This window comes from Microcebus murinus, chromosome 3 (genome assembly GCF_040939455.1).
Source record: "Microcebus murinus isolate Inina chromosome 3, M.murinus_Inina_mat1.0, whole genome shotgun sequence".
Lineage (NCBI taxonomy): Eukaryota > Metazoa > Chordata > Mammalia > Primates > Cheirogaleidae > Microcebus > Microcebus murinus.
Genome location: NC_134106.1, coordinates 98,035,182 through 98,057,963, shown reverse-complemented (window position 1 = coordinate 98,057,963; position 22,782 = coordinate 98,035,182). Strand labels below are relative to the sequence as shown.

The window sequence follows — 22,782 nt, the reverse complement described above, 5'->3', positions numbered from 1 at the left end:
AGTCTCACTTTGTTGCCCAGGCTAGAGTGAGTGCCGTGGCGTCAGCCTAGCTCACAGCAACCTCAAACTCCTGGGCTCGAGTGATCCTTCTGCCTCAGCCTCCCAGGTAGCTGGGACTACAGGCATGCGCCACCATGCCTGGCTAATTTTTTTTTTTTTTATATATATATCAGTTGGCCAATTAATTTCTTTCTATTTATAGTAGAGACGGGGTCTCGCTCTTGCTCAGGCTGGTTTTGAACTCCTGACCTTGAGCAATCCGCCCGCCTCGGCCTCCCAAGAGCTAGGATTACAGGCGTGAGCCACAGCGCCCGGCCTGCTTATGGATTTTTAAAAATCAAACAGAATTAAAGAAATGTGCTACGTTTTTAAAAAGTCTTATTTGCTCCTTTCCTTCGTTCTGGAAAATCCTTAGTTATTATGGCTTATAAATCTGCCTTCCTTCCATTGTCCCTTTGATCTCTTTCTGAGGCTCATCTCTGCCTTCCTTTCCTTGTGGCCTTCTCTGTGTGTCTTCTCTCTCTCTCTTTCCTTATCCTTAACTTAATTACATCTGCAAACACTCTTTTTCTAAATAAGGTGACATTCACAGGTTCACATTCTGGTCAAATTCATAGGTTCTGGGTGGACATGTCTTTTGACCTACTATAGCCATTAAGCCACTACAGTAATCCTACTTGATGTTTATCTGATTTTTCCTTCTAATAGTTCGTGCCGAGAATTATATTCCTAACATTTGATTGGAATATTTAATGCTCTCAAAATATATTTTTAAATTCTTTTTGAAAGGAAAATTATTTTGTGCCTTTTGCCATGCAGGGTGTGAATGCTGTTAACAGCTTTCAAAGATTCATTCCATTCTGGGACTTGCAGTAGCAAGCAACTGAAAACTTCTAATACTGCTTAATTTTTATTTCTTTTGCTCCATAAACTTTTGATTTTTTGAAAACATGTCTTCATGAAGTCTTACTTCTTTTTTCACATCCCAGCATAAATGATCTACTGAACTAACTTGGTACTGTGTTAAATGATAGCAATGGACATCAAAGTCTTCTTTACTGTGTTGAAATTCAAGAGGCATGAGCCCAGAGTAGCATTCCTAAGTATTGTCTATAGATCATGTGGTGTTAACATCATTAGTATAGAACAGAAATGGGCATATATAAGCTTTATAACTTTGGTCAAGTTTTATATTTTTTATTTAGTTACCTCCTAGAAAGTTTGAAATTTCAAAGATGTCAGCAAAAATATTGATTATGGATGGGTTTTAGGTTTATAATGATACATGATATTATGCATTTGCTAGTTCCACAGTCTTCCATTTCAAAATTGAGTATAAAAGCTGTCTGCAGAGTAGATTTATTCATACTGATCCTGTTTTCTTGCACAAAATCCTTAAACACATCAAGTAATGTGTAGACTGAATATATTAACTTGAGGTTGTAAACTATATTTTTAAGGTTACAGTTATAACTTTTTAAGTGTGATGAAATGTCTTCCTTTTTACTTTCCTCAATAAAATCTATCATTTATCGTACTAAAGCTTTTATGACTGAGCAAATGACAGTCCTTTTGCTGAAGCATTACTGAATTGCAGTGAGTGTAATTTAGTCACCACCCTGGCAGTTTTTTACAAGCTACTTTGATATTTGGGTTTCATTCTTCACCCAGAAACAGGACACTAATGTCACTGAGCTTGGTAGTTTGTGTAGTTTTCTTTTGTTTGGTTTATTGGTTATACATTCTCAGTCAATGCAAAGTTCAGCAGCTTTGCTCATTAAGGCATGAATAATTATAGAAAATTAAAACTAGCTGGAAAGGGTCTTGGTACTCATTCTAGTCTATTTTTTTTTTCCATCTTAAAGATGAAATTGAAGTCTTTCTAGAAAAGTAAAGTGACTATCACAAACCAACTGATTCATGTATTCCTGGTGGAGTCTTGAGTAAAACCCTGAATTATGAATGTCACCACAATTGTCCTTTGCACTACTTTTAGAATCATAATGTTGTTGATATCAGTCTCCATATAAACACAGTTTGAATATAAATAAAGGACTCTTTAATCTCAGAGGATAAATTATTCCTTCTTTTTATTTCTAAAATATAATTACAGATAAAATTAACCCAATTTCAAGCTATACTTAGTTATTAAGATTCTTATGTTTATCATCAGGAGGAAAAATAAATGACTTATTCTAGATATTTCAAAAGATATGCGAGGTTATATAGAACAAAAGAGATATTAATAAAAATCTCACCACTAAAATAGTGTGATCATTTTGATGTACTTTCTTCCTAATCTTTTTTTTGTGTGTGTGTGTGCATAGATTCTTTTCAATTAATAGTATCATAAATCTTCTTGTTGCTTTTTAACTGATTAGAAGCATTTTCTTCTCCATCAAGTTTTCTTGGAAAGAATAATTTTTATTGAATGCATAAAACTTTGTAGTTTGGCTGTTTGTTTAACTCTTCATCTTACAACTAGCCTCAATCTCTCTGGTAGTTTTGAATTTTTGTCTGTTATAAATCATGCTGACATAAATCAGTAGAATATGCTTTTTGTTAGATTTTGGTGACTGCTGGTTAAAGATTGGTGCCTGTTTAGACAAATAAAGGTTGCAGGCTCTTGGGGTGCTCTGTTAGGCTGCTTAAATTCTTGCTCCAAAGTGACGTTTGTAGTCATGTGGGAGTCTCATTTTGCTTTTCCCTGTGCTACCTTTCTTTTAAAAACCTTTGCAATTTTGATTAGAGAACATGGAATTGTATTTTAATTAGAATTTTTTTTTTTTTTTTGAGACAGAGTCTTGCTCTGTTGCCGGGGTGGTGTCAGGCTATCTCGCAGCAACCTCAAACTCCTGGGCTCAAGCAATCCTCCTGCCTCAGCCTCCCAAGTAGCTGGGACTACAGGCATGCGCCACCATGCCCAGCTAATTTTTCTGTATATTTTTAGTTGTCCAGCTAATTTCTTTCTATTTTAGTAGAAATGGGGTCTTGCTCTTGCTCGGGCTGGTCCTGAACACCTGAGCTCAAATGATCTGCCTGCTGCCGCCTCCCAGAGTGCTGGGATTACAGGCATGAGCCACTGCACCCGGCCTAATTAGAATGTTTTTGATCATCATGTTTTATGGGTTCCAATGATTGAAGCCTTATTCATGCTTTTGTAACAAACTTTGGGGAGGAACAGAATACTACCCAATAATATACTTTACAAGATACATCTTTGCTTCAGCAGCACTGAAATGAGAGACAATGTGTGTCTTAGAACCAAGGAAACAGAATCTGAAATGTAATGGGTACTCATCAGATGTGTCATGCTTTTTTCTCATTTCCTTCTGGTGTTTATGAGGTAGATAGTGTTCTTCCCATTTTATGAATGAGGGAACTCTGTTATAGAGAGGTGGCGTGACTTGCTGACGATCAGCATAGCATGAAATACCTACATGTGGGGTTCAAACCCAGGTGTGTTTGACTTTTGGAATCCCTAATCCTACAAAAAAAGGCTCTGACACGTTAATCTATATGAACAGGGAGTTTTTTTTATTCCACTTACATCAAAAGAAAATCAAACATCAAATGACTATTTTTGTTATAATACAAATAATCCAAGTTTTTTTTTTTTTTTTGAGACAAAGTGAAAGTGAATACCTAAAATCTTATGACTGAGGGGTATGCTCTGTGAACGTTCGTGTATACAAATGTTACACAATTTTTGCTGTGTTGCTCTGTTTCAAGAAGCACCAACTCACGCTGCACCCATCATGAAGGATCCCCCTGAAAGTTACACAATACTGTGTGTGATGGAGAATTTTCTGCCCAAAATGCCATAGTATGCCTCTTGACCAACTTTGGTGTATGTTGAACAACATGAGATTTGGAGCAGAAATTACTCGGGATCAAAACCTAGCCCTGCAATTTGCTAGCGTAATCTTGGGCCATTTATTTAACTCTTTTGTTCTTTGGTTTTCTCATTTACTTTACTTTGATATTATCACGTTAGCAAAAATTTAGCATTTTCACCTTATTCATGGAAACTTTTCATTGATATTCAGGCTGCAAAAGCTTCATAAAGTTATACAAAGCTTAGAGGAAGCAAGATTATGTATATATAGTCTCTTCTCAGGCAAATCCTCCTGTTGAGGTGGTCTCGATTATGACTTCTTTTAATCAACTATTGTTTTCAGTTCATTTTTAAGTAAACATTTTCCTATTATGTGAGATACAATGTTATGATTCAGTTACCTGTGTCTGTCTGTCTGAATGCATGTGAAAAGCATATTTTCATACACATAGATAGTTAAATTATAAACAATATTCAGCATTATTGAAATGATATCTAGAAGACACTTTATTTCTACATTAGTATTTTGTAGATCCCATGTTAATGCATTTTTACATTGTTTCCAGTTTTAAAATAAGTATTCAACTTACATAAGTTGATTCATTATATAAATGTACAAATGTACACTCTTTATGCTTATTTTGAACTTAGAGCTATTACCTGTTGACATTTCTTCCTTTTTATTTTAAGGTTTATGGTTAAGTGTGACAGAAACGATTTACAATGTGACAAGATGCATGGATGAGCTATTTTAAGTAGTTGGTTTCAAAAAGAAAGGGGAAGATGCTCCCTTTTTGTCAACCGTCTCAAAACTTCTGGGTAATAAGCGATGTCTTAGAATTCCTCATAGGGGTAAACATGATGAGCTGAATTACTTTGATATTGATGGTGTATATTAGGCAATTTACATATTTTTTTCTGTCATTTTTAGGATTCTGAGTAACAATAAGATATCCGAGCTGAAGAATGGCTCATTTTCTGGCTTAAGTCTCCTTGAAAGATTGTGAGTATTTTGTCATTATCATCTCTTATTATTATTTTATTTAACACATTTTCACTGTAAACCTATTACTAAACTCCCAACTATTCAAAACTAAAATTGAGTTTTCTGACATTTTATTATGGAAAATTTCAAGAATTGAATTAAAAAACAAGTAATTACCTAAATTCTGTATAGGACCAGATAGCAATTTAGGTTTTGTGGGCCATATGGTCCACAGCTGGTCACAGTGACTCAACTCTGGAGTGTGAAAGCAGCCATTGATTCTAAGTCAATAAGTATTGCATAAGATAGTTCTGAGACATAATAAATGAATTGATGTGGAATCTTCCAGTAAAACTTTATTTACAAAATAAATCATGGCCCACAGTTTGTTGACCACTGGCTTAAAGCATAGATGCTCTTTTGGACTTCCTATATCATAAAATGTGTCTGCCTTATAAGAAAGTGAAGTGGAATTTATAAAAAAACATGTCAAGGGGAAAAAACTTTTGGATAAACTTTGATATTTTATTCTGATGTCTTTGAATGTGATATATATATGTGTGTGTGTATATATATATATTTTGCTTAGCAATTGGGTCTAGTTTTGCTTATGATCTGAGGTGCAAAAAGTAGCACTCATTTTTTTTTTTTTTTGCTTTAGTGAATTTTAGACAATGGATATTTAATTTGCAGTGGATATTTAATGTTTTAGGTCCTCCTAGTATTCAAGCATTTGGGATAAAATTTCAAAATACATAAGGTAGCCAAAAAATGTCCTCATTTTTCTTACTTCTTTTTGCTCACTTTCTCTGCTTCTCTACATGGTTGCTCCTTGACCATTTCACCTTGGGGCTTCTCCTTTATTGCTTAGGTTACTGATGTGTTACTTAATATTTAAGCATATACCATCTAGAGTTCTGTTCTTTTCATTTAGATAAGATGTCTTTAAGTTAGGTTATATATGTACTTATATATCCACATATACATATGAAGCACATCCATTCATATTTATATGCGTATACAAACACAGGTACACATATGCATAAGTGTGTCTATATACAGAAACATACACACAGATATTTTAAAGCATTCTTGGCACAGTAGTATTTAATGCTCAGATTTTTTTTTTTTTTTTTGCTGGTTTCATTAAAATATTCCTGTTCTGTTGCACATGGTTCATGTGCTTGAGAGAAGGCTGTTGGCAGCACCCTTAGCTCCATGTCAGACTATGCTAAGGACAGTCCTTCATACACAGATTGTCACTGGTTTGGGAATGGGCATTTGACCCAGTTGGATTGACTTGTGATGTCCTTGGGGCTTTGGGGAAAGTAATTTCCTGTCACTGGAAGAGATGGTTGTACCTCTGGTTCAGAAGCCATCCTGCTCCAGGCTTGGGCCAGAGCCTGCTCTCTGAGGGTGGGCTGGGGATGACCCCTCTGTAAGCAGAGGGAAGCTGGGGAGGACCTGCTGAAGTGTGACTGCCCTGGGATGTTTAGAATTGTGGGAGGCAGTAAATTCCCATTATGTTTTCTGTTCCTTGCAAAGAAAAGTCATTGGGTTGACAAATATGCTTAGTATTTAGCATATTGTCAGCATTTGGTAGGTGCTTAGTTGATAATTGAACGAATCAATGTGGTCTTCCTTTTCCAAAAGGAAGGATGATGGGCACTCCTAGGTTATAAAAACCATTTGTTGTGTTTAGAAACACATTTTATTTTTGACACCTAGGATTGATGTTATTTATGTACACCATAAAAAATGTAGACAGCATAGCTAATGTTTTATGCTGTATTGTGAATTACTATTCTTTTTACATTTGTTTTTGAATTTCCCTTGTCTTTGACCTTATTTGCAGCCATTGGTTGATAATAAATCTCTGCACATGTTAGCAACAAATGAACTTGCCATTTGGATGGTATTAAGGTGCTGTGATTGTTTTTAGCCAGAGGCTGTTTGTACCTGAATCCCAGAATACCACCTCTTCCCTTTGTGGGCATTTAGATAGATAGGTAGGTAGGTAGGTAGGTAGATAGGTTTGTGGGCCCACATTTAGATAGATAGGTAAGTAGATAGGTTTGTGGGTCCACATTTAGATAGATAGGTAGGTAGGTAGATAGATAGGTTTGTGGGACCACATTTAGATAGATAGGCAGGTAGGTAGATAGATAGGTAGGTAGGTTTGTGGGACCACATTTAGATAGATAGGCAGGTAGGTAGGTAGATAGATAGGTAGGTTTGTGGAACCACATTTAGATAGAAGATAGGTAGGTAGATAGATAGATAGGAAGAAAGGTAAGCAGGTAGGTAGCTAGACAGGGGATTTTGGTGAAGGACTGTTGAGTTAGTCAGGACTTCTGCTGGGCCTCCTTTGTTGGAGAACATGTTTACCTGTGGACACTTTGAGGTTCTCACCTGAGTCTTGCCCTCAGTACCGCAGCATGAGGGAAGCCATGTATGTCCAGGTGGGGCTGCCTCCTGTACTGTCTTTGTGAGAAAGTAGCCCTTCCTTTCAGAAAGGAAAATATAGGATGAAAGGACTGGGCTCTTGCTGTTCTGGCCCTGAGAGGGAAGGAGAGAGGGGCAAGGATTCAAAGAGGAAGCATTACACTGACAGGTCCGTCTTTTGTAGGGAGGAGACCAGATGGTGCTCACTGCTTTTGTTACTTCAACACTTACCATCCCTGTGTATCTCTCCCTGAGTCTTCTGTGTGGAAGCCTGAGAGCTTTCCTGGCCCCCATACTGGAAGGAAGCCAACCCAGCTACCCCACCCGCCCCCAGCAACCCTCAACCAGCAGCTGATCGCAGATGGTGGGCAACTACCCTGACTGCTTCACCTCTATGCGGGGCCACCCTCTGTTCTCCAGAGTCCAGAGTCCCCAGGGCACTGAGTCTCTGTTACCGCAGTGGTAACCTCTCCAACAGCATATCTTATGTTTATTTCTTTCTTGTCTCACTCTCCCACTTTCCTACTGGTGCATCGTGGGATCACCTCCCAAGTCAGGCCACTTGTATTTACATCCCTGTATGGGAGAATTCCACTGAGGAGATAGAACCAGTCAAATAAAATGTTTATAATGTGGATTTGGCTAGTTGGAGACCCCTGCAAATGAGAACAGATGAGCCAAACAACTTGAAAATACAGCAGAATAGGATACGGTGTAAGTGACAGTTGGTAGAACAAGGAATTACTCAAACAGGGTCAAAACTTCAGAGCCGTGGCCTTAAAATTACTGGAGCCGAGCCATATAGAATAAGGGTTAGAGTTTTTAGTAGAGTAGGGAGAGTGGAGTAGCACAGTAAGGGCTGGCTGGGTTGAACTAGCAAACACACTCCAGAGGCTGAGGGAATCTGGACACCATGCCGTCCCTGGGAGTTCTTTGGAGTTAAAGAATAGACTTCATAAAAGGATTCTCTCTCTCTCTCTGGATATATTAAGTGTTTGACAGAAGAAAACAGTCCTGGGTGCACACACCCTCTTAAAAACTTCATCTAGAAATAGATCCTTTTTCTTTAGGATTGCCAGCTTGTTCTTTTTAATGCTTGGTTTTTATTTGGGAGCTTTCTTGTTTTCCATCATTTGTTTTTGATCTTGCCCCATAGGAAAGTAGCAGTGCATGTGTGTTTTTATTTTCCTAGGAAGATTTAGGTTGACTTTTTCTTTAAATTTGGGAGCTTGGATGTGAAGTTTTTATTTTTAGGACAAAGTAACTAGATCCTTATGGCATCTTGGAAGCTAGTTTTCTAGTTTTGGTCCATCTTTTGAAGATCAGTTTGCTTTCTTTTGAAAGTATATGTAGTGGGTAACTGGTATAGATTTGTTGAATCATACTAATTAAAACTGTAAAAAAGGTAATTGGCTCAATATCAGGATTTGGTACAAATATTGCCTTAAGTGTAACGAATGTTTTCCATGCAGCTATTTTAAATTCATTCAACAAACACTAAGTATCCACACTGGTCTAGCCTTGGGATTCATGGAGCTTATGTTCTTATAGGGAGAAAGAGAATAAATAGAGTAAGCAAATTTACAGCATATTCTAAGTATTGTGGATAAAGAAAATGTATAGCAAGATACTAAGTCTGGGAGTGCCAGCACTGTGTGTGTATTGTAAGTTTGTGTATGGGGGAGTGTCATAAAACCCTTGCCTCATGTGAGGTGAGGGATTGGGTTGGAGTCGAAGGAGGTCTAAAGTAATTTAAGGCTTGTACTCTCTGTTTAGAGACCAGTGCTCTAGCCTAGACCAGTGCTTATCAAAGTTTGTGCATCAGAATCACCTGGAAGGCTTGTTAAGGCATAAATTGCAGTGTTTTTATTCCATGTTGGAACTTGGGATATGTTGAATTTTGAGATCGCTTGAGACTTCCAAATGTAGACATTGAGCTGATAGGTAGCTAGATGTGCAATCAGGAACTCAAAGGAGTGGTACGTTTGGGCAAAAGATAGAAATTTGAGTCTAGAGACTCCAAATTACAGTTGTGGGTGGTGGTGAGATTGCCTAGGAGAAAATCTAGTGGGAGAGGTGAGGAGAAGTGAGTGTGGGCTGAGCATCAGATGTTGCTGATCTGATAAACATGGGGAGAATTCATTCATTTAACAAATGGTGATTGAGCAGTACTGTGTGTGGGCCATTATTCAAGTGAAGAAAACTTGTGACTTACAGTCTCTACTCTCATGTAGCTTACAGCCTAGTGATTGAGGAAATAAATAGACAATGAGTGAAATAATTAAGGAAAGTATAGATGGTGTTGGATTGTGATAAGTGCCATGGAGCAAAGCCAAGCAAAGCCTCCCTGAGAAAGAGGAAGTGGAGGAGGGCACAGACCAGAGGAAGGTGAGCAGATACTTGCAGGAAGAGTATGTAGATCCTGCTGCCATGGCAGCCAATGGGTCTTTTTATTTGTTTTTTCCAGGTAATTAATGTTTTGGACCCTGCTATAATAGACCCATGCTGTTAAACTGCTAAACTTATATAATAGTCATCTCCCTTGGTCTAGTTGCTAAAATACATTATTATTAGAAGATAGATTTGTCTAAAATTTATGCCATATAAATTTTCCTCTCAATTTTTTGGTAGATGTATTTCTTAGTCTTTTTATACTGTTTTTAGGAGTGAGTCTTGTCTATGCATTCATCCATCCACCTGTCTGTAGCCTTCCTTCCTTCCTTCTCCTACCTCCATCTTTATTTTATAGTATTGTCATTCTTTTTTTTTTTTTTTGAGACAACTGTATTGCCTGGGCTAGAGTGCCGTGGCGTCAGCCTAGCTCACAGCAACCTCAAACTCCTGGGTTCAAGTGATCCTCCTGCCTCAGCCTCCTGAGTAGCTGGGACTACAGGCATACGCCACCATGCCTGGCTAATTTTTTCTGTATATTTTTAGTTGGCCAATTAATTTCTTTCTATTTTTAGTAGAAACGGGGTCTTGCTCTTGCTCAGGCTGGTCTTGAACTCCTGACCTTGAGCAATCAGCCCGCCTCGGCCTCCCAGAATGCTAGGATATAGGCAGGAGCCACCACGGCTGGCCAGGATTGTCATTCTTACATTTTGTTATATATTTAGTTTTCAGTATTTAATGACATGCCTCCCATATACACTAACTGTTGACACTAGGGTTGCCTGCTAGTCAATGTGTTGGACTTCTCAATGTCGATCTTACCCCAAATGATGGGTCTAGGCCACCATGGTAATTCAGCATCTCTTTCTGGCCATTGACAGAGTCTGTCCTAGCCAATAAGAGATGAGGGGCAGCCTGCTGTGGGTGTCGGAGAAAGATTTCCTGGCTCCTGAAGAGATACACAAGAAGAAAGTCTCTGTTGTTTTTCATGACTTTGTGCTTAAAGGTGATTTCTGGACCTGGCATAGCATGTTGTGACTGCGGCTGAATCCTGAAGCACAGTTGCATTCTGAGGATGGTGGGTCAGAGACAAGGGTGGAACCAACCACAAAGACTGCCCTACTTCTTAATTTCCTGTAATGCCAGAGAATTATTTTCTTGACTGATGAAGCCATTGAGAGTTGAGGGTTCTTATACTTGCAGCTAAAGGCATCGTATCTGATATACTTGTGGCCTTCTGTAAAAGGAGTTAGTTCTTTTACCAAGAACTGTTAAAATATTCCTTTAATGTTGTTTAAGCAATTCTTTTGCTGTTTTTCATTTATGATTTAATGATCCAATGTATTCAGATTTAGCCATACATCCTAAAGTGAGACTCATGTTTACTAGGGACGCTGTAGGTTGGTGAGGGGAGAAGGGGATGTTAAATGAGAGAATCTGACTATAAATATCTTTTGGCAGTGCCTGATTAATATGGCTATTATTAAATATTACATAATATGTCAAGAATTTTTCATTATTAAAAAAAGTGTATCTTTAAATCATATTACAGTGCTCAGTTATTCATGAGAGGTATTTTGTAGAAACACGTGCAGTTCATCATTGACTAGAAATTTATGTACTGCTTTCATTAAATCACTTCCTGTTGTATTAATAGATGCTGTTTAAAATCTGAAAAGGGAAACTTATGTTTTAAAAAACTGGAACTGACATTATATATTTCTATTTGCAGAGAATTTTAGCTTATGCAAAACAAGTGAAAACATATGGATTGAATTTTTTCGTAAAATCATCTCTTTAAGGTGTAGGCTTGGAGTCAGTTGGGAAGTTGGGAAGTGAAAGGTAGGAACTAATACATTGGGCCTAATGATTAATTGTATTTCTTAGGACTTAAAACACTAGGGACAAAAAATAAATTTTATTATGACAATTTTCAAAGGTAGAGAAGAATTGAGAGAGCAAATGCCATAATCTTCCATATCACTTCTTTATTTACCCAGATTCAACAAGTCAGTAAGTGTTAACAATAGTCCATCATTTTTCTTCTCTGCATTGGAACATGCCTGCACATACACACATTTGCTGATTTATTTGAAGGTCAATTACAGACATTGCAACTCTCTACCTTTACTGAGGAATGTAAATGATTATGAATGAGACGTAGCAGTCTGTACATTATCTGACCTTATAAATATCCTGATGATTTTGCAGGCAGCCATAATGTACTAAAAATTTATAGTCAAAGTTAGTTTATGGAATTCTGTGTCTCAGCCTTTGGTTTGTGTTTTGATCTGTTTATCCATTCATCCACCTGCTACATAGCGAGTGTCTCCCTCTCAATGAACAGAGAAAACCCTGCTCTTGTGGAGCTTGTGGTCTCTTGGTGTAGACAGTTAAAGCAGGTGGAGCACAGTGCAATGGGAGATGTGACAGGGAAGAAACAGGGGAGCTGTTGTCCAGAGGTGTTTTTCTGGAGAAAGGAATGGTGTTTAATCCAAGGCTTAAAGAATGGAGTAGGAGTTAGGCAGGCAAGAGAAGAGGGACGGAGGTGAGGATGTGAGGTTGGGGAGATCGAGATGTGTGTTTAGGACAGTGAAACCCATGTGTGGAGGTCTAGAGTTGAGAGACAATGACTTTATCTAGAAACATCTCAAAATAGGACCAGAAGAAAAGAGAGTGCATGAGTGTTAAGGGCAGGAGGGAAGGTGTCGGGCAGATGGGAAGTGAGAGTTGTAAGGAGGATGGGCAGGTCCAGGACCACAGGCAGGCTTGTAAGTTACTTTAAAGAGTTGAACTTTCTTCTGAGGAGACTGTAGGGCTTTTCAAAGTTTTAACCATGCCAAAGAAGTGATCAGGTTTAAAGATCACTCTAAATGGAGAGTTAGACACAAGTGAGACCTGCGTGGTCTGTGACCAGGGCTAGAGTGATGACTGTGAAGGAAAAGAGAAGTGGTGACTTTGAGACCTAGAGGAAGGCTGGGTAATAAAACCACATGTAATAATTTTTATAAACTAAGTTTTTTAAACATATAGAGAAATTGAAAGAATATTACCTGTAGCACCTTATTTTGATCATGGTCAACTTTTGGGCAGGTTTGCTCTCTCTCTCTTCCTCTTGTTTTAGTTATAATTTTCTTGCTTCCTTTAGTAAATCTCCACTGTGTTGTTCAGAAAGATATGCTTAAATCTTGTCCACTCATTAACATCAAGAACTTGGCCAAATATCTTTTTTTTTTTTTTTAAACAGGGTCTTGCTCTGTCTCCCAGGCTGGGATGTCACAATAGCTGACTGCAACCTCAAACTCCTGGGCTTAAGGGAGCCTCCTGTCTCAGCCTCCTGAGTAGCTGGGACTACAGATGAGCACCACCATGCCCGGCTAATTTTTCTATTTTTTTGTAAAGATGGTGTCTTACTCTTGCTCAGGCTGGTCTCGAACTCCTAGCCTTAAGCAATCCTCCCAGCTCGGCCTCCCAAAGTGTTAGGATTACCTGTGTGAGCCACCATACCCAGCCTTTGCCAAATTTCTTAATCTTACTGCACATGAGTTTCCTTATCTGAAACAATGAAGCTACTTTCAGGGTGACCGTGAGGTCTCAATGGGATAATAAGTGATAGACACCAACTCTCTGGATGTAGTGGTTTGTGTAACTCAGGAGCCCAGAGTCAGAGGTAGCTTTCTGGCTTGGCTGCATCCAGGAGCTCACCATTTATTCTCTTTTCCTATCTGTGGACTTTCAGATTATAGTTAGAAGGCCACTAATAGTCCAGGCTCATATCTTGACTTCTACTCAAACCAGTGGAAACATCTACTCCCCTAGTTCCCCTAGATTTAGACCAAGGTCATATAGTCATGCCAATTACTAAGGCCAGGATGTTAGAAAAATCTGGGCAAGGTTGACACCTAGAGGGATGGTGCTGGGAATTTGGGGGCACTGTCTGTAAAATATGAAAGTTTAAACAAATAATTGATAGCAAACATTATTATTGCTACATTTTAGGATCTACCTTTTCTCACCTCCAGCCACCCTAGAAATTTTGAATCTTTAAATGACTTCTGGTCTTTCTCTTTCTGCTGTTTGCCCTCCAAATGGAGTGGGCAGAGTTTCCTTTGATCTCTGCCCTGGATGTTAATACTTGGCCTGGGTACTGGCAGATTCACTTTACCAGGCTAATAGATCTTAACCTGCGTTTTCCCAGAAGCAGATGCTGAGATGAAGTTTCAGCTCAGGTGATTTGTTTGGGAGGTGTCCCAGAAGCTCTGGTAATTGGAGTTGGACAGTGAGAGGCAGTTTCTGCTGCAGGCAGCAGGCACTGGGGACTGTTGGGAGCTAGTGAGGAGCACACCTCAGAACCCCAGCCCCCAGAAGCTGGGGTGTTCTCCTACTTCCTTCCCTCATTGGGTGAGAGGGCTCCTCTCACACACCCTGCACCTATGACCTCTGTGGATTGACTCTCAGGAGGTGACCAAGAGAAAGGCTGCGTGGGGAGAGTTGCATGCAGAAGGAGCCAAGCGTGAGCACTGCCACCTGTCAGTGTTTGCTGCATTGGCCATTTGGGCCCTGAGAAGGTCCCTGGGGGTAAAGAATGCTGGGGCCCGTGGCTTCCACAGCAGGGAACTTATTCTCTGTGTGATTTTCCTCTTTCTGTTGAAATTGCTACATTAAGGACCATCTTTTTACTCGAAGTTAAGAGGAAAACTTAAAAGCTGCTTGGAAGTCCAGAGAGAAGGATAGGATTTGTGAGTTTACCTGAATATCTTCCGAGATGTTTTATGACCATCTAAAAGTATTTGGTGAAGCTTCCTGGTCTTTTTCAGATATTGGCAGTTACTTGATTTAGAAAATGTCTTAGAGGCTAGGGTGCAAACATCAAAAAGTTAGGGTAGCTACCAGCATTGATGAAGCTGTTTTCATCTTGTGGAAGATAAAGGGATCTGAATTCTTTTTTTTTTTTTTTTTTTTTTTGAGACAGAGTCTCGCTTTGTTGCCCAGGCTAGAGTGAGTGCCATGGCGTCAGCCTAGCTCACAGCAACCTCAAACTCCTGGACTCAAGCAATCCTGCTGCCTCAGCCTCCCAAGTAGCTGGGACTACAGGCATTCGCCACCATGCCTGGCTAATTTTTTGTATATATATTTTTAGTTGGCCAATTAATTTCTTTCTATTTATAGTAGAGACGGGGTCTCGCTCTTGCTCAGGCTGGTTTCGAACTCCTGACCTCGAGCAATCCACCCGCCTCGGCCTCCCAGAGAGCTAGGATTACAGGCGTGAGCCACCGCGACCGGCCGGGATCTGAATTCTGATCAATGAAATACTTATTTAGTGATGATAATCAGAGCATAGATTTTAAACTTACGCTTCATAATTTTTTCCTTTTTAAAAAACCATCATGATGTACAGGGGCTGGCGGTGAGAAGGGTTCAGTTTTATTAGAAAAATCTGGCTCCAGTTGGGGGCAGGCAGTGGAATTACAACCCTAACCTGAGCTACTGAAGGATGTTTGTGTGTTAGAATGAAAATGAAACAAAAGAAAGGCAGGATAGAATTTGTTCAAGGCCATGGTGCTCTCAGGATTGCACTTGTAGAGCAGCATTCTTGAGAATTTCTAATCGATCTCTGTCACTATGTATCAGACAACACAGGTAGTATGGGAAGCCACAGTGTCAATGACACATCATCGGGTGTTGGGCAGTTGTGGGGGAGCGGATGGGTATATACATACATAATGAGTGCAATGCGCACCAACTGGGGGGTTGGACATGCTTGAAGCTCTGACTCGAGAGGGTAGGGGGGACAAGGGCAATATACATAACCTTAACATTTGTACCCCCATAATATGCTGAAAAACAAAACAAAATAATATTTAAAAAAATGCTGGGCTCATGGTAAATGAAGGACCATCACTGCTGGTGAGCAAAGGGCCAACCTCATCAGGATGTTTTTGTGAAATTTCCAGGCAACCTGTCCAGAAACCAATTCCAGTGTTGTAACTTTTGCTATAGAATAAGTCGTTAGGAAAAAAATCATGTGTTACGAGTCAGGCCATGGGGCAGTTAGTTTTTTTTTTTTTTTTTTTTGAGATAGTGTCTCGCTTTGCTGCCCAGGCTAGAGTGAGTGCCGTGGCGGCAGCCTGGCTCACAGCAATCTCAAACTCCTGGGCTCAAGCAATCCTCCTGTCTTAGCCTCCCGAGTAGCTGGGACTACAGGCATGCACCACCATGACTGGCTAATTTTTTTATATATATATATTAGTTGGCCAATTAATTTCTTTCTATTTTTTTTATAGTAGAGATGGGGTCTCGCTCGGGCTGGTTTTGAACTCCTGACCTTGAGCAATCCACCCACCTCGGCCTCCCAGAGTGCTAGGATTACAGGCGTGAGGGCAGTTAGTTTTGATTAGCTGGCAGGATGATAAAATTAAATGTGTCTCTAATTGGGTGGAAGAAAACATGTGGATCTGGGCTGGCTGCACAAGACTTTCTCGGAGTCCTTTTCTGAGGCACAGGTGGAGGAGGGACGCCCTCTGCTTTCTGAGTCAGAGGTTTGAAAGCGCAAGCTGAGGATTTTTCTCTAAGCAGTTTAGACTTCCTGGGCACAGGCTGGAATGGCAAGGATGGAGCAGTTGTTATTAAAGAGCCCAGACACAGGCCACCTCAGTGTTAGGCTAACAGGTGGCGCCCGTGGTTCCGGGAAGACCTTTTAGATCTCAACTGAAGTAAGTAAGAGACTAAGGGAGCCAGGTGGCCTTGTCCCGAGCGTTCCTCTGCGTGTCTGTGTCATTTCACCTCCGTGTGTGCGTCCCTAAGCCGGGTGTAAGGATGAAGAGTGCACTGGAACCGCCGAGGTGGCTGGGTGAAGAAGGGACAAGGTTGGCTTTGCTCGGTAAAGATTCTCAGGAGAAGGAAAGCTGGAGAGAGTTTTTGTGCACTAGCCGGCATCAGGCTCTCTGAGGATGACCAGAGGCCACTCTGACTTCAGTAGACGGGGTCATAAGTGAGTTCTGACAAACAGGCCCATCAGAGGGTGTCCTGCACAGCTGAAGTGTGGGCCAGCCATCGGCAGGAGTGTGGTCCAGGGAAATAGACTGTATCTGACTGTCACCTCGCTGAGAGGTCTAGCCAGACACTTGTGTGGGGTGACTGGAGCATCTCCAGCTGAGCCCAGGGACCCAGGGGAGAGCTGTAGCCTAAGCCTGGCATCCAAAGTCACCTGGGTAGAGGGATGTGGCTGTAACACTTGCTGCTGCCCCCCAGTGGTCGTGTCTTGGCATGGCCGTGGCAGCATGCTGGAGAGGAGGGAGGATGCATGGTGACTGCTCTCAGAAGGCACGAGGTGTGGGGCTTGTGCATCTTTGCTTCCAGCTATAGATTGTGATTTATAACATATTTATTTTATATCCTGACTTTATAGAAAACCTGACCAGAGAAGGGCAGGGAGGAAAAAAATATGAAAAACCAAATGACATGAGTTTTAGAGTACATATTTTTGAAGATAGTTTAAAAATAATTCAGTTTAATGGTGCTTGTCCCAAATATACTCACTGATTTACTTTGGTATCCAAAGTATGGCATATAAAGGAAGAAATCGTAGAAATAACATGTAAGATTGTAGTTTAGTGTTAACTTTGAAGAATAATATTAAGACACATGCTTCTTTTGTGACATGCACCTTTATTCTTATAGTGACTGAAGCAAAAGGCTTTGGAGCCAAATTTCCCAAATTTGGATTTTGGCTCTGCCTCTTACTGTTAGGGTGATCTTGGCTTAAGCTTTTTGGCTTCAGTTTCCTCCTATTATGCTACTTTCTTTTTGTATAGCAGGTAAGTATAGTGTGCCTAAATATTTGTTACAGTGTTGATATGTGAATAACTTTCATTTTATTTTATGTTTAACAGGGACCTCCGAAACAATCTCATTAGTAGTATAGATCCAGGTGCCTTTTGGGGACTGTCATCGCTGAAAAGATTGTAAGTGTTTGAATTAATAGCTTATGAGTTTGAACTGTTCCTTTTATGAGAAGTTGTTAACTTACGTTAGCATGATAAAAAAATGTATGTATAATAATTTTTAGAGAATTATTTCTTCCCTGATAGAGAAACAGAGACAGTATTTAATATAAGTAGCTTAGAAGATGGTTAATTTGCATGGTAATTTGATTTGTTTGGTGATAGATGGCTGTGTCCCTCTTATGCTAATAAAATCATTTCCATATCAGCTTTGCCAGCTAACACAATCTGTAGATGATTTTCAAGTTATGAATCCATTCAAACTGTATATGTTATAGATGTCATATAAATTAAGGCACCTTTTTTTAATTAATGATTTAAAGTCTTATTATCTTCGTGTATATTTTATCCATGTATTATTTAAAAACCTAAAGATCAGTTGTTATGACTTCTATGGCTGAAAAACTCCTCTACTCTCCTTACTAAGTTCTTTTTACAGTTTGATTGCTGTGTGAGCAGGCTGGCATTGACTCTGCCCATAAGTGACTCTGCCCATAAGTCGTGAGGACTGTTACACCATCCTTTAGTCCTTCTAAACATTCATTGAACACTTGCTACTTATTACTCTCTGACTTCTCCAGAAGATCTCTTAGAATCTTGGGGGGGGGATATTAATAGATAGTGTCTGGGAGGAAAAATGATTTTCCCTCTACTCTTCTAACTTCTCACCTTGGCTCTCCATAACAAAAGACAGATTAACAAGAGAAAAACAGAAGTTTATTATCATTATGTATATGTGTGCATGTGTGTGTGTGCGTGTATATATAATTTCAGAATATTATGGGGTACAAATGTTCTGGTTACATGAATTACTTTTGTATATATTGAGTCGAGGTTATAAGTTTGTCCATCACCAAGATAGTGTGCATTGTACTCATTAAGTGTGAATTCACCGATCCCTCCTTCCCTCCCACCTGCTTGATTTCTGTTGAATTTTACTACCATCTGTGCACATGAGTGTTGATCTATTAGTTCCAATTTAATAGTGAGTACATGTGGTTTTTGTTTTTCCATTCTTGCAAAGCTTGACTTAAAAGGATGGTCTCCAGTTCCATCCAGGTTGCTACAAAAGCATTAGTTCACCATTATTTATGGCTGAGTAGTACTCCATGGTATACATATGCCACATTTTATTAATCTACTCATGTATTGATGGGCACTTGGGTTGTTTCCACATCTTTGTGATTGTGAATTGTGCTGCTATAAACATTATAAAGTGTCTTTTTTTCTTTTGGATAAATGCCCAGTAGTGGGATTGCTGGATCAAATGGTAGTTCTACTTTTAGTTCTTTGAGGTATCTCCATATTACTTTCTTTAGAGGATGTACTAGTTTACAGTCCCATGAACAGTGTGTAAGTGTTCCTTTCTCTCTGCATCCATGCCAGCATTTGTTGTTTTGGGACTTTTTGATAAAAGCCATTCTCACTGGAATGAGGTGATATCTCATTGTGGTTTTGATTTGCATTTTCCTGATGATAGAGATGTTGAGCATTTTTTCATATGTTTGTTGGTCATTAGTGTATCTTCTTTTGGAAAGCTTCTGTTCATGTCTTTGCCCACTTTTTAATGGGATGGTTTGATTTTTTTTCTTGCTGATTCGCTTGAGTTCTTTGTAGATTCTGGTGATTAGCTCTTTGTCAGATGTGTAGCATGCAAATGTTTTCTCCCAATCTGTTGGTTGTCTGTTTGGTCTACTGATTGTTTCCTTGGCTGTGCAGAAGCTTTTTGATTTGATCAGGTCCCATTTATTTTTGTTGTTGCTGGGATTACTTTTGGGGTCTTCTTAATAAATTCTTTGCCTAGGCTGATATCTAATTCCAACCTTTTCTTCTAGAATTCTTACGGTTTCATGCCTTAGGTGTAAGTTTGTTATCCATCGTGCGTTGATTTTTGTGAGAGATGAGAAGTATGGATCATGTTTCAGTCTTCTATATGTGGCTTTCCAATTTTCCCAGCACCATTTATTGAATAGGGATTCATTTCCCTAGTCTATGTTTTTGTCTACTTTGTCAAAGACTAGATGGTTATATGATGATGGTTTTATATCTGGATTCTGTGTTCTGATCCATTGGTCTAGGTGTTTGTCCTTATGCCAGTTATATTTCATACTCAAGAAAACTCTCAAAAGAGTAATTCTCTCAAAGAGGTGGCTTAAAATTCCAGCCTTATAGCATTTTCAATAAGGAACAATACAGTTTTAGAGAAGTGACAAGACAAAGGAAAAGGACCTTGATTTTCTAGGTGCAGCAAATCACGGGAAGGCAAATGCATGAGAAACTAATGGAAGAGACAGTCTCATTAGTTATGTTTATGTAGATTCTGTGGGGTGCCGTCTCCAGGCTGGTAAGGGCCCAAAGTCTTTTCCTGGGTCAGAGGAGAGGAGGCACACCTCTAAATTTGCGTCATACTTTTAGGCAAATAGCGGAGGACAGAGAATTTTTCTTGTATCTGCTTCTTTCCAATGGCCTTCACCTCAAAATAGTTCTTATGCCAACATAGCATGTTCTGCCACCCTTCAGCTGTTAATAAAATACATCCTAGCATGTGCACACATGCTATAACAGGTTAATGATAATAATAATAACAATCTGCCAGGGAAAGGAGGGACCAGCGGAGAAGGGACAGCCTGCCGTGAGAGCCACCAGCGATTAGATTTGAACTTGCTCCTAAGGGATGAATTTGTATTGAAGAATAGCAGCAAGGCCTTCCAGGCAGAGCGGGCGGGCATAGGTGTGTAGGAACGTATCTCTTGGGACAGTATAGTTTAGTTCTTTGAGCTGAACATAATGTAGAAAGGGAGAAAAGAATATTGGAAGAGAGGGCTCGTCAGGGACTAGACTTTTGAAGACCTGCTATGTCAAAAATTTTGAATCTATTCTTTAGTTAGTAGAGACTATTGGAACTTTTTAAATACAGAGTCAGCATAACCAGATTTGTGTTTTAGAATATTCCTGATGGCAATAAGCAGAAAGCACTTAAGTGCAGAGAGACCAGGGACAGAAGATAGCAAGGGAGACCAGCTCCATGCTTTCATCCTTCTGACAGTTATCCTTTTGGCTGTCCCTGTCTCTTATTTTGGGGGGTTCTTATTTATTTCTGTAGGTTTTCTTTCTTTCTTTCTTTCTTTTTTTTAATCTTACAAGATACATGGGTATTTTTAATGTCTTACTGGTTTTCCATTGCATTTGTGTAATAAAACCAGGTACAGTTGCTTTTAGTTTAGTCATGCCATGACTTCAGTGTTGACACTGAATTTCCATCCTAATACTTGTGACATCTTGTATCTATTATTCTGTCATTCAAAATCTATTCCTTTTTGTTGTCAGATCCAGTTGTATGAATTGGACATGCTCTTTTTATAGATGTTTTAATTATTACTTTTGCAGGTAAAATTATCTTTCCTCTAAAACTTATCATCTGTAATTCTCCTCCCATATCTTGGGCAGTCTTAAAGTTTGGAATTCTATTAATATAAGACTACGAATGGGTAGGAGTTAAAGGTGTTTCTCTGCATCTTATAAAATCATTTAAAATTTTAATCAGAGTCTATAGTAGAGGATTTTATTACCCTAGTTTTTCTTGGGGCTGAGGTGGTTCATTGTGTTTATCATTCTTCTCCTGTACTCATTAGAAGTTCAGAGACATCTGGAGAAGATCTTGCTACCAATCCAGTTTTCTTCTTTGCTACTCATTCTGTACTTTATTATTTTCTAGTTAATGCTTTATAATGAAACAGGTCAGAAAAACTGGCGGGTGTGAAGTAGGTGGTAATGGAGATTGGAGTTCTAGGTGGGGATGACAAGAGTTGGAGGAGGGTGGGCATTAGGCAGCAGCGTTGCAGTGGAGCAAGCTGAGTTCAGAGTTCAGTAAAAGTAGTATCAGCCAGCTATAGCAGCAGCATCAGAGAGATAAGGCGGAGGTTGGCATCAGTTCAGTTCAACAAAAATTCATTGAGTCCATCCCGTGCCCAGCCTGAACATACAATCAGCATCCAGTTACAGAGCGATCAAGCAATAGCTATAGAGTCTTGGAAGTTCTTAGGACTCAGCTAAGCAGACGCAATTAGGGGTAATGGAGCGTGACAGTAAACAGGCTGCACCTCCAGAAACAAAGTCATTAGGAAGTGCGGGGGCAGCAGCAGGTGAGCTTGATTTGTAACAGTGAGTCACTTTCTTTGTGCATCTGTCCATGCTGGAGTTGGTTTGTGCCCAACACCTAGGAACATGAGTTCTCAAGTAGAAAGCACAAGTGTAGGGCTATACCTACCCTATCAGAAACTCTGGGGCTGGGGTCTAAGGCTCTTTGTTTTAACCATACCTCCCAGTGGTTCTCATGCTTAACGTTTGTGAAAGTCTACAAGAGTGTTCCCTCCAACCTTTCTTTTCTTCAAGGGGAGGAGTGTGAGGTCATACTGTCAGGACTACTTCTTACTCCCTCTGTGTTCCACAGCACTGTATGCACAGCTTTTGGGTAATAAAAAGATTAATGCTGATAATATCCCTATGTTAAGATAAAGGTTAGAGGAAACTTGACTGTAAATATAAAGCAGTTTTATCAGGATGTTTTAGATACTGCAGAGTATCTTAGATTCTCCATCTAGTTCTTTATCTTTCAGTAAATAATTTCTCAAGTATTGCCATCCAAAATGAATTAAAAAAAAATTCTTGTTTGGTACCATTTAATTTAATTACTGATATTGTACCAGGCATCGCCTTAGCAGTTTTTCATTGCATTACACATTAAGTAGTCTCTTGTGTTCTTCCCTAGGAAGGTAATTGCCATTTATAATATTCTTCCCACTAGAAAACACATTCTTAATTCCAAACAGATGACTTGTAATTAACTTAACGGTACACAACTTGTAAGCTGAAAGAGTCCTATATGTAAACTCAATAGGATATAAAGATATTTGGCAGGAGTAATGTTTGCTAGTTGCTTATAGATACAGATACCTTTTCTTATGGGACCTTAAATCATTCATTTCAATTGTGCCTTTCACTCCACAGCCACACATAAAGTATCTTTGTAATTGTACCATGCCTTTGCCTTTAGTTTATAGATAATTTGGATCAGGAAGACTAAGTGGCTTTCTGAAGAATAAACTATCACAAGTAGGTGA

The 22,782-nt window shown here is 39.4% G+C and overlaps 1 protein-coding gene across 2 annotated transcripts in view; it reads left to right on the top strand.

Moving 5' to 3' along the window:
• ADGRA3 (adhesion G protein-coupled receptor A3) overlaps window positions 1-22,782 on the top strand; it is a 116,018-nt gene that overhangs the window by 27,274 nt on the left and 65,962 nt on the right. For both annotated transcript variants that reach the window (XM_012737488.2, XM_012737487.2), the window contains exons 2-3: window positions 4,770-4,841; window positions 17,552-17,623. In XM_012737488.2, the coding sequence (XP_012592942.1) occupies window positions 4,770-4,841; window positions 17,552-17,623 (144 nt within the window). The remainder of the gene's footprint in view (window positions 1-4,769; window positions 4,842-17,551; window positions 17,624-22,782) is intronic.